Genomic DNA, 14965 nt, shown 5'->3' with positions numbered 1-14965 from the left:
CAAAAACCTTTGCAGTGACAGATCAACAAAGACAGGTGGAATTGATAAATAATCAGCACTGGCAAAACTAATAGGTCCATTCACTTTTGACCTATTGGCTTTGGTAATGTTTTTTAACCACAGTGCACAGCATTTGCGCTGCTGTGCAACGTGGGGAAAGTTTAAAAAAAATAAATTCTTTATAATTGCAGTTCTAAGTTGGATTGGTAACTAAAACAGAAAATAAAAGGCTACTACAAGTGGGGGTGCGCCAGGCAATGAAGTCCAGTAGACTTAATGTAGTATCATAAAACTCCTTTATTTCAAATTGTTATTTTATAAGAGTGTTCAATAGTAGGCAACGCTCAGCCAACGCGTTTCATTCCCTCAAGGGGAACTTCAAAGGGCTTATAAAGTCATCAGGTGATATCAGAAAGTGTAGTGGCCCATTTATAATTCGCTCCAGTATATTGCGCTGGAAACCATTGGAGTTCTCACAGGCATAAGGCCAGCATGTTTTGAACCTCAAAACCGAACGTCCGGCCAAACTCCAAAGTCTACTGGACTTCATTGCCTGGTGCACCCCCACTTGTAGTAATCTGTGTGGATCTGGAACACAGAGGCATGACGCAACGGCTGGCGCTGGGGAGTATTGCGCAGGACCAGGATTTGTCGGAACTAACATGAGGTGCAGAGCTAAGAGTCGGCCATTGAGATTGTGGATGTATTAGAAAATAAAAGGCGTTTCTTTTTGTTTTTAAATTAGAACAGTAGAGGAGGGATGCGGAACAGCGGAGCAACATGGTGGAGGGATTGGGGCAAATGGTGAAGCAACTCAAGAGAGGGAGGGGGAAGCAGAAGCAACACAAGGGAGACCGGGAACGGTAAAGCAAAACAGGGGAGAGAGGCAGGAGAACATCAAAGTAACATGGAGGAAGGTGGGGGTAATGCTGAAGCAGCACAGGAGGGGACACGAAACCAATGGGGGAGGGCTAGAGGAGACGCGAAAGCAGCAGGTGGGAGAGGGCGGGAGCAAAAGCAACACAGGGTTGGGGAAAAGCAACACAGAGGGTGGGGAAGCAATGTAGGGAAGCACACAGGTGACAGTAAGAGGGTTGAAGGCAGGGAGGAGCAATAAGGCAAAAAATAGGAGCGCGGACTACAAGGGAGAGACGTACACAAGGAAGACGGCTCGAAAACACATGCACTCTAATGGAGGACTTCACATAAAGGAAAAAATAGTGCTTGGAAAGCAAGCAGTGAAACCAGCAATGCCAGCCAATCAAAGAGATTGTAATCGATATTACCACAGTCATTGTCTGCAACTAGGATAAAAACACGCAGTCTCCTATGCTTTGAAAAATACCTGTACAGCTTACCTTTACAAGCTCATAACTGCCCCGATATGCAATAGTGTTCCACTTTTTTTTAAATTAACTAATCTGATTCACTAATGGGGTCACTCTTATGTAGATGCCTGGGCCTGGTGTTTGTGCCAGTCTGATCTTACAAATGTGTTTTTGTAATCCTTATGTTCACCCCTTGGGACATTTCTATGCTGAATAACAGATGTGTGTCCCTCAACTCAATGGCAGTAATTTTGGAAACCCCAAAATATATAAGGCTGGGTGGTTTCACAGAAGACTGTGACCATGAGGTCACACATAGGTTCCTTGATTGGTGGCATTAGTAATTGATCCAGCAGTGGGTTAACACACTTGTTTTAACTAAAAGGCTATTTAGCACAACAGTTTAACAATATGAAACCTATGATGAAGACTTCAGTGCTAAGTGTGAATTTTGCAGAAGGATTGAAGTTTTTTAAATATTATTTTGCAGTTAAATGGGCGTAGACCTCTTCTTAGTACTTTTCTATGTTTTGTGATTCTCTGGGTTTCTATATGTTGGGCATTAAGGACCATTTTGGCACTGCTATACTGACGCTTCATACTTCAACACTTTGAAGGTTTTTTTGTTGTTTTTTGTTGTTTTTAGCTTGTGTGTTTTTTTTTTTAAATCACAGCGGACACTCCATAATGTTGGTGGGATGTGGACTAGTCAGTAGGACTCTGATGAAATGTGTGAATGACAAGATGAGGATATGAGTTGAAAGGTTAACCAATAGAAGGTGCCTGGCAGACTGACAAGGCTGTTACATACTTCCAGGAGTTAGTAACTGAGAAGCTCTTTAGATCCTTGCAAGGTTTTAATTAAGTGTGGGCGTAGTTCGCGAAGTAGCACTTCGCGAAGCCACGCAAAGTGAAGTTCGCACTACGCGAGCTACGCGTAGCACTTCGCGAACTGCGTAGTAACATGTCCGCACTGTGCAAGATGTTGTTTTCAATGATTGCACAGTGCGGACAAGCAACCGGCACTGTGCAATCATTGAAAATGGCATCTTGCACAGTGCGAGCTGTAGTTTTCTGCTGCTCGAGTAGATTTTTACTCGAGCTTCAGCTTTCTCAACGCGAAATGGTAGTTTCTCATCGCGAGCGGTCGCGAGCAAACGCGACCACTCGCAATGAGAAACCTGACCTCCTCGCGTTGGGAATCTCGCCGGGAGGTTTATTTTCCATGCTCGCGAAAGCCAACTTGCAGTTGCTGATCGCGAACAAGGAAAAAGTCTCGCCGGGATGTCATTTTGCTTGCTCGCGGTCGCCAACTTGACGTTGAGGACCGCGAGCAAGCAAAAAATGACCGCAGCACTACGCAACACTACGCTACTCGTGTTCGCACTGTGCTACGTGCAGTTCGCGCAGTGCGAAGTAGCGCGAACTTCGCAAACTACGCGAGCGTAGCGTAGTGCTTCGCCCAGGCTTAGTTTTAATAAGTCAGATTTGAGTCTGGGATGCAACAGAAAGGAGTTCTAGAGAGTGGAGTAGTGGGCGTGCAGGGAACAGTCTTGAAATGGAAGATAATCTGGGTGGACAATTGCAGACTCCTGGTGAGTAGATATGGTTTGCAAATGTTGGTATGCGGGCATGTGGACAGCCATACAGTTCCTTATGGACTCCGTACAGAGTCTGGAACAGAGTCTCTCTTTCATTGAAAGAACAAAGTAGAGCCTTCAACGATCACATCATTTTAGACCGAAGATGGACTGTGCTGTATGTTTATGGGTTCTTTGGAGCTTGGCAAAGTCCTATTTTGACATCCAATGTAGAGGGCATTATATTAGACCATTGAATTGGTACTACAGCATGCACTTAGACACTTCTGTGGTGAAGATGGAGGTGATGGAAGAGTCTTTTCAACTTGTGCAGATGGTGAAAGCTCGCTTAGTAATATATTTATTGTGAGGAGTAGAAGAAAGGCCGCTGTTAAAGAGCACTCCCAGAATTTGATTTCAGGCTGCAGATATTTCATTACATTTGAGGTGGACCTGTGCTTTGCCTGAGTAACGCGGATGGGGGGTGCCAGCATGGCATCTAGTGGGATCATGTATAGATTAAAGAGGTTTTTTTAGAGGAATGAGCCTTCTATTACCACACAGATGATAATGGTGATTTTGGAGAGCAAATTGCCTAATTTAACCTGCCCAGTCCTGATAATGATGAATATTGCAATCCAAACCAAGAGGTTTCCTCCTAACCCTGCCACAGCTGGAAGGTTTGTTTTGTGTAGTACTTGGTGGTTGATGGTGTCAAATTGAGCTCAAGTTTCTGATACAATCGTAATAGATGCACAGCTTTTGTTGGGGGCATTGCATAAGTTATTTTACTTATTTAACAATATGGTTTCTGTACCTCATCGAGGGAAGATACCAAAGTAAAAGTCACTCAGGTTAGAGTTGGCTTCCAGGTTCGCGGAGAGGTTGGGCAGTTAAAAAAAGGTTTCAAGTACCTTAGCTATACAGGATAGACTGAGACCAGCCGATAGTTTGACGTGGTGCAAAATCTGTATTTAGGCCTTTCTAAAGAAATTATTCTTGCTGGTGTTTTTGAGGTATGGAGGGGCTTAGCCATTGGAAAGGGAAATGTTGACAAGCTGGCAGTGGTGGTGTCCAGTGCAGCGAGGCTGAGATTCACGACTTTCTTGATGCAGATATTGATAAAAGTATAAGACGACTTAGATTTTGCTGATTTCCTGAGGCTGGATCGGGGCGACCTTCAGCAGGATTATGTGCTGGGTCTACACTGTAGAAGTGCCCAATATTCAGGATTGAATGAAGATGAATAAATTATGCTTGTTATAGAAAAATTACACAATTGTTTTCCAAAGATCGGCAGAGAAGATCAGAACGCTTTGTGCACGTACTGTGTCTACCAGTTTCTTATAAATACAGAATAGTTCCGTGCTAGAGTTTGATGCTTATGTTTTTGGGACTGGAAATTGGCCTTTTTCCATGATGCCAGCGGACTTCTAGCTACAAGAGTGGTGCCTACATGCACTTTTAGGCCGGTGAATGTGATTTGTCCCATCATCTTTGCGAGGCTCTATAGTTTCCAAAGATAGAATTGGTTAGTGAGTTAACCAATGATCTTGCAACAATGATGTTTCATCTTGGACATGGTTGCCCTTTGTGCTGCAGATGAGGCATGATTCAGCGGCATATCCTTGAGCTGTGACAGCTTGAGTAAAGAAATGAGGGTTGTCTCTTTGTTCTGGCTAGATCAAATGCCAGTAGTTGCTTGGTGTTAGGCCTCATCTCAACCTCTGCGAATATCTTGATCATTGCATGGTCAGACGATGAAAGGGCTTAGTAGCTAGTGATCTGGAGTGGGGATAGATGGGAGGAAAGGTGGACAAGGGTATGGCCGTTGCACCAGGCGTGCAACGCCCATTGGGCTCAAAGGGCTTCAGCCCCCCCCGGTCATGTGTGTCAGCCCAGGCTGAGACAGCTTCCCGGGCACATACACAGTCACACCCAAGTACTTTACAGGTCTTTAAAAGACCATTTAGTTGTTAAGGTGGCTTTGTTGTGTTTTCACCACATCTTAGAGCCCCTGCAGCTCCACTCTACCTATTGCTGGAAGACTTAGCCCGCCCTGAAATTGTTATTAGCCCATCCCCAAATTTGACTCTAGTTGCGCCTCTGCGCTGCACCATTATAGTTGTTCCCAACCGTTGATTGTTCTCTCAACCTTTCTAACCATGTGATCATTTCCCTTTCTGTGGGCGCATTGTGCCACGGGTATCATATTAACACCCATTCCTGTTTGTTTCAGCATGATACACAAACATTTATGTATGGTACAGTGTATCGTGGTGACATGCAGAGAACAAACACAGTGATATGTTTGATATACTGACAAAGCGGGATAGTATTATATTTTAAGGATACTTCACTGAACTTCATAAAAAAAGTTTTTTTCTAGTAGTCTGTATATAATGCAGAAAAGGGTTAAACTGAGCTCCACAAGAAACATTTTTATTAAAGACAATACCAAAAAGAGGCCATTTTAAAGTGTGTTATTAGCATTTTTTAAAGGCATCCTATATTTCTAACACTACGCTTACTTGTAGCAGGGCTGTTTCTCCAGTTTGAAGAATGTCGCTGCGTAAATTCTTTTTTTGCAGGCTAACTTTGTGTGAGGGTTAGCAGCTGCTGGATTATAAAATAAATGGTTCACATCTTAAGCATAGCAAAAGGGGCAGAGAGAGGAGCCTTCCCCAATCTGGTGTATGAAAAGCCAATGGAAGACGATGAGTGAATTCAATTGACATTTTCAAAAACCATAGTGGAAGTGACATCACCTGCACTTAAATCCTTTGAAGGCACCATAGGAAGTGACCTCACATGACTTTAAACAGATCACACAAGTAAATAATTATATTCTGTTTATAGAAATGTGGAAGCTGTGGCAAAATAATAAACAGTGACTGATAACAGGCTGAAAGACCAAGCTAATTGAGCTAAAGTCAAACTGGTGTCAAACAAGGAAGATTGACGATTTCACGAGGATTTCAAAGTGTTCTACGAGTGTTGACTGCAATAACAGCCGTTGGTCCCTAAATTCTGCCTCTGTGATTGGTGGGAAAATATATAGCGCCCGTATCTGAAGGTGCTTTTTCCATGAAGGGAAAAGTAACAGTTTTAAATGTATCTCTAGAATTTTTTTCCCTTTATTTTTATTGCTCACTGCATTTGCGTGTTTTTTTTTTTTGTTTAGCTTTCATATCGGGGATGGCGAATAAAAAGCGTTTTGGGCACCTTTCGAACCGTGAATCTTAGGAAAGATTGATATTGAGAGGTGGATTGAGTATATTGTCTGTTGGTCCAGGATCCCCATGGCACATCAAGAAAATTCTTTAAATAAAAACAAACAAAATACATAATTGCTATTTGAATGTGATGCAACGCCGCCTTTTTTGAGTGTTAATATTTCCCTCAAAATTATGAAGAAAAATGGATAACCATTAGTAGCCTGAGAAACATTCAATTTGGCAGAGTGTTTAATCGTCAAAATGGGGGGATTGCCTTTCTGAATACCCTACGAAGCAAGAGACGAGCATTAGCACAGCAAATAGGTTTGCAGTTGTCTGCCAGCAGTTTGGCTTTGTCAGTGCTTGTTTTGTCGTGGTTCTTGCAAAACTTGGTTATTGGGGAACCTGCCTGGGCCCTCCTCAATCTATAAAAATTTAAAGAAAGGCATTGGCTAAAAGCAAAATAATTTTTGGGGTTCCAAAAAGGCACACATTGCCATTGTAATCCCTGGCACTCAAGAGAACTACTTTGTGTGTGGATGTGCTCCTCATGGAAAGGTAAAATGCCTTCACTCACAGAGAATAAACCAATAGCTGAAGGGGGCTCACTCTCTCCCCTATGCTGTAGTGGGCATTAGATAAATATGAATGACACAATAACAGATTAATGGATGAAGATGACTAGCTGCAAGTGAATATAAGTAAGAATATGTTATGTATATAATTTTAGTAAAATTAAAAGGTCTCGGCTAACACCAGGCCTTAAAAGGAATGTCCCACGTAAAAGTACACACCTCACGTCCCCCATTCATGACTCAACTCTTCTACTCTCCGCTATACCTAAAGATTAGGCTATCATTCTGTGAATAGAGTTTATTTCATGAAGAGAGTTCATCCCAGAATCAAGACAGTATCATAAGCTAATAATTGACCGTTACTTGTGGATAGAGTGCATGTCCCCAACTCTGCTTGTGCCTTCAATCTCGGGTGAACCCAGGGTTGGATTGGGATTAAAAATCGGCCCGAGCACGCTAAAAAAAAAAGTGGCCCACATTTGCATATTGCCTTTCCGCAAAACACTGCTTGGGCGAAATTTTATTTTAAAATGGGGGGTAAAAAAATGCACGGATTATTTTACAATGGTGAAACACACCCAAAAACAAGTGAGGCCACTTCTGCTCAGGCCCCCTGCCCCCGCTCCCGCTCAATATGCATATATTAATGGGCCGGCCCAGCGAGAGAAAGGGAGTGACACCTCTGGCCGTTGATGAAAAGGGAGGTAATGGACGCCCATCTGTCTCCAGAAAGGCCCCTCATGCACCCACTGGGCCGCTGGCGGAATCCAAACAACGCACAAACCAACCAAATCGGCCCCCAGACTGCTCAAAAAAGCAGCTCACATCTGGAACTGGCCACCGGCCCCTTGGGCATTGCCCGAGTGCCCGCATTACCAATCCGACCCTGGGTGAATCCTGCTATATATCCCCAGAGAAAAGGCCGCAAGGGTGTGCTGGTGTCACATTGAATTTAATTTTTCTTTTGAAGATTAGGCAGGCTGAATTCTGCACAATTTCTTCCTCGGCAAAATGTGCACAATTTCTTAATAACGCAGTGTTCAAAAAACATTATGGTGACTTCAGAAAAGGGTGTGACAATGAATGCATCCTACCTTGATGAGTTACTTAAGGGGGTTTCGCGGTTTACTTTCTGTGCCATGTACATTGATTAAGTAATAAATATATGGTACCCATTTTTTACCATCATTTATGATATTGATTTGCCAGCTGTGAGGATGGTAATAAAATACCCCATTGATTTGCTGTCTTTGTTTCCTTATGGGCCTTCTATTAATTGTATGCTTTGTTTCTTGGGAAAAAAATGGATCCTAATTTATCTCCTAGACAAATCTGGCACTCTCTGAAGTAAGAAATGAGACCTGGCAGGGGAAAGAAAGAAATGAAATACTCAACAGCTTGTGGAAGGCCCTCAGCAAGAGACAGGAACAGCGCAAAGAGTGGAAAGCAAGGTAAGCGCCCATGTGGAGAATACCAAAAAGGTAAACATATTAAAGAATTACAGGCTTAGGCAATGTCCACGTTTCGTTAACTTCTTTCATGCGTCTGATATAGACCTGCAACCCACATGCCTCATGTATCCCGTTGTGATACCTTGGTTTCGGTCTACCTATTTTAGACCTATGGCCAATATAGGTGGTCTCATTTGAACATTAGTCTTTACTAGGTTGGATGACACAAGTTTTATGTTGCTGAGGTGCCTAAAATCTGCTGGCTCTGTGGTATGTGTACATCTTTCTTGTGTGTCTCTGAACATATTACACACTTTGTCCTCTTTTTTTGATCTTCGTTTGCGGAGTTATGAATCGGTTTTAATTTTCTGTGCTCTAATTGTTATTATTAATGTTTTTTGTTGTTGTACTGTTGGCTGTTAAATATTTTATCATTTGGTTGGTGTCATTCATAGCATGTTTAACTGTGGATACTGTTTTGAAGGCTTACAAGTTCATCCTCCTACTATTGTGGGGTGTAATGAACGACGCTACATCTACGATCCTCAAGGATCCCCATCTCAAAGCTTCCCAGCCTTAAAGCATTTTTACTGCCTCTTCGAGATTGCTCCTTTCTGAAGCTGTGAGAGCCTTCTTTGGAGTTCAGTATATAAGTTGAACATTTCAAATTGCCCACCACATGGTGGCTTCCCACGCTGTGTGGACTGAAAGAGACTTACACGAACATCCCGGAGACAGCACGGCGTGGTATCCGTGATATTACCTAATCTTGTTTTTTCAAACGTTTAGTTAAATTGATACCTTGTTGCACTGTCTCCAGGATGTTGGTGTAAGTCTCTGTCAGCCTACATAGTGTGGGAAGCCACCGGAGCATAGCCTGAACGTTCACACTTTGCGCTTAATGCTGATGAGGACCTATTGGATAGAGTTCAAATCGCCCTCAAAGAGAATGTGGTTCTCTCTATTCCAACCACTTTACCCCATTGCTCTATGTATACAAAACAATTGCTGCTTTTAGTGCTGTAGAGAACCACATGTATTTAGGAGCTACAATGTGTAGAGGAGCCCTTTGCTATAAAGAACGACTTGTGCTTCCGTGAAAGCAACTCCGTTTTGTGGGGATTTTATTTGTTGAGGTAAAAGTAAATATTCAGCTCTGTCCTCCTTTCATTTTAGACATCAATTTAGATTTCTCAAATGTGAGGAACTCACTCTTACACCATATCTGGCCCATTCTATCTAATACATATGCCATAGGCTCAAGAGAGAAAACGTATTGCTGAAGACGGGATACAAGCTAGTGTTACTGGAAGTAGGTGGGAGCATGGAGGGTGGGGAGAATTGTTTCAATGTTTATACTCAATGTATCTTAGGTTTGCTGCCTAATGGTCAGATGCGCCTTATTGCACCTTGACTTGAAGTTGCCTTTGGAGGCAAATTTCAATGTTTGCCTTTATATTTGCTTGCAAAGACTCACAGTGGCCTAGGGCTCCCATGAGGCAACATGTAGGTGAATAGCTAAGTGAGTTAAGAGCTTTGCACTGAGATATGTGCACAACCTTCATTGCACACCTTCCAGTCTTAGTAAGGCCTGAGCCTTTTCTCCTTCAGAAGTCCGTAAGCACTAATGAGGCGCAGAATACTATAATCTACTCTCCGCAGTCCTAGCAAGCGACAGTTGTCGGCAGTACCTATTTCTAATAAACAAGCCAGCAGTATATATTAAATACCTACACAAATGAACTACAGGTTATCATGTCTCGGCTTCTATTGGCAGAGACCTACATTACTCCTGAAGCAGGTAGTCTCCCCAAGATTGTCTCACAGTTTGCATTTTATTATCCTTCGCCACTGGCAATAGTGTTAATTTCTCCACACAACCACTGGTATTTGCTACTTTCCTGACCATGGTACTTTTTATAAAATGGCATCTTGTTCATAACTTTAACAGATTGTGTTGACAGGACACAGTTTCCTGTCCTAAGCTTTCGTATCATGGCAGCACAATGGCTCGGTGAGTTCAGGCTGCCATGACCTGTACCTCAAGAGTTAAAATCCCAGAAAGGCCAGTTTGGGCTCCTATCCTAACAATGATGGTAGGCTGGGTACCTTTAAATTGGCTAATAGTAATACATATTCGTTATACAATATGGAAATGGACGCAAGTGCATGCTGGTAATTGTAGTATTAGTTTGCTTCCATTTAATCACGTCTTCAAAAGCAGTGATGGCAAATGATTTGTAAATGGAAGGTCCCGGGCTGGAAACATGGAGGCCTGCAGACATGGAATGATCTGGCAGCTATGTGTGCATGACATAATATTTGGTAGAAAGCAAGCCCAATATCTATTTTATCTAAAGATAAAAATGTGGAACATTTGATTGGTCCTACAAGGAGCAAAGGGAGGGAGAACAGAAAATACCACTTTGGCTAGGACAGCAAAACTCCTTAAATTGACCCGAAGTAAGCCATGATAATAACTTGAGTCAGATTAAGAAAAAATAATAACCTTTCAAAGTCATAGACTTATGTCTTTGATTTTTGTAAATGTTACTTATTGTTTTGATATTCAGAAAATACTTTTCCTTGTGCATGGAAAAATACAAAAACTGTTGATTTTCATAAGTAGGCCTAACCCTAGGCGAGTTGATCTTCTGCTTCTGAAATATATGCCAGAATTAGGTTAGGCTTAATGTGTTAATGCACTTAAACTTTTGTTGTCCACATGAAGACCATTTTCCATATGGAGAAATCTCCTCTATCCCCCTCCACCCACCCATAAACAGAGAACATGGGAGAGGGTTTTGGGCACTTTGACCTCTAGTGTGCGCGCTTGCTCATTTTTGTCACCAAAACTGGTGAGCAAATATATAATGAAAGCCATTGGGAAGGTTTATAAATACCTGTAAAGTTATAGCTTTGTGGATGTTCCCAACTTTTCCATGCCCACATGTTTGGTCAGCAATGTCCACCGTGTGGTATATAAGTGTATACCTCTGCCCTAAGTTCCCAACTGCCTGTAAACTAGTATCTTGGCTTTTACTTCAACCCTGGCACCATGCTTATCTAGGTGAGCAGAGGCCTCCATCTATTCTTGGTAATATGAGGTGCAGAACCTGTTCTGTGATCTGAAGGGGCACACCAAGAATGCCCTAAATTCGGTTTTGGACTACTGTCCATGCCCTATGTGCATCCCATAAAGTGGTGGTGGCAGCATTTCGTGTTCTTTGAATTAATATTGTAATAATTTCCTTTTCTCTGTGTTAAGGAGAGGCAAATCCTCTTGCAAAGTTTTGCTATTAAGCGACACCCAGCACCTTGAGCTAGCATCCCATATGCATGTGGAATGCATGTATGTACAGTTAGTGTGTAGCACATGTATGATATTAGGAATGTGTGTTGTAGGAGCAGGAGGGCCAGTGGGATCTATTTTGTATGTCCCTGATTTTAGCATCGGTTATGTAGGGAGAGCACTCCAATGATGCGCCAATTTTATACAGAATTCTGACGGGATTTATAGAACAGCGGTGCTACAGTTATGTAGGAGTTTGTCCTCTCCTACTGTGCAAAAGAACCAAGTACTGACAGGGTGAGAGCCTGTGTGTAACTGTGCACTGTTCACAAAGTGTCTAGTCTGACACTATGCAAGTTTTGAAATCATATTGTGCTTTTAATTTTCAACAAAGAAACATCACATTATCTTGAACATCTCGCGTTTTTTTAGGTGCGAGACAACAAGTGAGTATTTGCGATTTGTGTTGAAAAACAATTCATTAAATGTTTACATGAAAAACGCGATGTCATACAAAAATCATGTGTAACATTATGTCAATTACATGTTACAAACATATAATAATGCGACAAAATTACATCACAACAGAAATGTAAATGCCCAATGCATTTCGGAACCAGCCGGTTCCTTCGTCAGGGGCCAATCTGAAAAATATAAGGTAAACCATTTGCTAGTGAGTAAAATGTGTTTTTGGCTCAATCTCTAGAAATCTAATGAAGAGCAAACGTCACTCTAGAAGTTACCTGTTGGTGTGTTGAATTTAATATGCTCTGAAAGAGACAATGATGTGGCAATGTCAGCAACACGTGGAGCAAAGAAGTATACGTAAGTGCTAGCGGTGGATGACTACCAGACTCACGCTTACCTTTTTGAATGGAGACACGAGTTTCCATTCAAAAAGGTAAGTGTGAGTCTGGTAGTCATCCACCGCTAGCACTTACGTATACTTCTTTGCTCCACGTGTTGCTGACATTGCCACATCATTGTCTCTTTCAGAGCATATTAAATTCAACACACAAACAGGTAACTTCTAGAGTGACGTTTGCTCTTCATTAGATTTCTAGAGATTGAGCCAAAAACACATTTTACTCACTAGCAAATGGTTTACCTTATATTTTTCAGATTGGCCCCTGACGAAGGAACCGGCTGGTTCCGAAATGCATTGGGCATTTACATTTCTGTTGTGATGTAATTTTGTCGCATTATTATATGTTTGTAACATGTAATTGACATAATGTTACACATGATTTTTGTATGACATCGCGTTTTTCATGTAAACATTTAATGAATAGTTTTTCAACACAAATCGCAAATACTCACTTGTTGTCTCGCACCTAAAAAAACGCGAAATGTTCAAGATAATGTGATGTTTCTTTGTTGAAAATTAAAAGCACAATATGATTTCAAAACTTGCATAGTGTCAGACTAGACACTTTGTGAACAGTGCACAGTTACACACAGGCTCTCACCCTGTCAGTACTTGGTCCTGATTTTAGCATGACATAAGATAGAGGTTGAGGACAGCTTCCTGCAGGTATTGGAACTGTATTGCCTGCATTCCTGTATATGGAGGGCGAAGACCCAGCCAAAAACTTGTTACATAATACATAAAAACTGGGCTTGACATTACAATGTTGTGTCTGTTTGGTTGACTGTTGTGTTCTGAGCTATTGCTCCCACACTTATATCCCTGGCAAGCATGTGGCTGTTCACCCTTGTCAAATGCAGAAAGGGTTGTACTTGACCCAATTTGCAGAGCCATACTAGGGCTATCCCCAGGGCAACAAATTACCTCATACCACAGGAACCTGAGTCTCTGAGGGCCCCATAGCCTGAACATATTAGTAATGGACATTTAGGAAAGGGGGGCAGATGCTCATAAGTACATCGATCCAATGACAATGGAATTTGTGTCAGAAGCCAGTATCAATGGGAGTAAGTTTTCTGCCCTGATTTATACTTGTGCTTACAAGGCTATGATTGAGAGCAAATATCTCAAACTCAAGAATATTCTTTCTGGTGCCGATTGCCTAGACTAGGTAGACAGCGGGAAGACATGAAGTTCTCAATTGTCCAAGTCAAGGTGGAAATAAATGGTAATTCAGCTGTGGTTGATGCGAGGATGAAAGAGAAGCAAGGTGCTGGGTGTCTCTAGGGTAGTAATTTGATTGCCCATTGTTTAGTACCACATGGCTTGGACCACATCATCTGTGTTGACAAGAGCACATGCTTCCAGGCTCAGGGAGAGAGTAAGAACATCCCAGCAGCAAAGGACAGACTCTGAGAAGTCACAGGCCAAGGGGTCAATTGCCCCTGCTCCATCCAAAGGGAGTGAAAGATTAGACACCGGAAGCCGACCAGGTGTTGGAGTTTGAGTCATTGCCAGAGCAGCAGGGTTTGCTAACTGCTAGAAGCCTTTCCTAGGAGGAATTCTGCCAGAGACAAGTTAAAGTGCCCTACATTTGTGGGTATTTGGAAGGAACTCAGGAATAGGAGAGCAAGGGAGTGGATGAAAGATATTATGTTTGCTGGGTTGCTGGACTTCTATATAGTGGGCCTGTAAATCTTGAGACAGAAAATAGGCTCTGAGCCCATGAATCTTGAGCCAGTGGCTCTTGAGTCCCCTGATGCAGAGGATTTCCTGTTGTCACTAGCCCAGGAGGTCACCGTACTAGGACATTTTTGCATAAAAAAACAACTAAAATAGATTGCACTCCAGGATTCTATGGGGAAGTTTGTTAAGGAATTACACATATTTGGATATATGGAAAGCACCATGGGTAAATATTTGCTATTCTTCCATCCCATTTATTCTACTTGCTAGGGCAGTGGAGATACAATGGGTCTGAATTGATCCAGCATTTTCTGGTCCCACTTAATTACCATTGGTCCTCCAATGGTCCTTTTTCTCTGACCTAGAGGTGATGGGAGTTAACATTGACATCAATAGATTCAAATAATAGTACAACCCATTTGGTTACACAATGAGGACCAGGAATCAGTAGCTAGGCTTAAGAAAGTTTATTATAAATTAAAAATCAAGTTAAGATACACAACTCTTATAACCATGCTATAAAAGTACAAAATGGCAACAGGTAGTTTCAACCTACGGAAGAAGTTTAGGCGGACCAATATAAGGCAAACAAGCTATTCAGTCACAGCAATACAAAAGATCAAAAGAAGTATCTGGTGCTCAGAAAAGAATTGCAAGATTTGTTGTCTGTGTATGGATAAATCTAAATCACCTAAAGTAGAGTTCCAGCTAAAAGGATGGTTCTAAAAATCTAAAGAGTCTCAAATCAGAAATTCCCATAATGGAAATTAGAACAAAGCAAAGGAAAAATTAGTAGGGAAGACGTCAGTGTTTCAGTAACTCGGTCAAGAGTCTTCTATGAGTTAGACAATAAGTGTTAGCCTAAGCCGCACTTATCAAGGAATCAAAAGTAAGCATTGAGATGTAAACCTCTTGAAAATCTGCAGTAAGGAACCTGATGGGATCACAAAAGCATCTGCAAAAATCA

The 14965-nt window shown here is 41.9% G+C and overlaps 1 protein-coding gene across 2 annotated transcripts in view; it reads left to right on the top strand.

Annotated features, from left to right (window-relative positions):
• FTO (FTO alpha-ketoglutarate dependent dioxygenase) overlaps positions 1–14965 on the top strand; it is a 1490677-nt gene that overhangs the window by 744599 nt on the left and 731113 nt on the right. For both annotated transcript variants that reach the window (XM_085639036.1, XM_085639037.1), the window contains exon 8: positions 8028–8152. In XM_085639036.1, coding sequence (XP_085495162.1) covers positions 8028–8152 — 125 coding nt within the window. The remainder of the gene's footprint in view (positions 1–8027; positions 8153–14965) is intronic.

This window comes from Triturus cristatus, chromosome 12 (genome assembly GCF_964204655.1).
Source record: "Triturus cristatus chromosome 12, aTriCri1.1, whole genome shotgun sequence".
Classification (NCBI taxonomy): domain Eukaryota; kingdom Metazoa; phylum Chordata; class Amphibia; order Caudata; family Salamandridae; genus Triturus; species Triturus cristatus.
The sequence above is the reverse complement of the archived record's forward strand: the minus strand, read 5'-3'. Positions and strand labels throughout refer to the sequence as shown.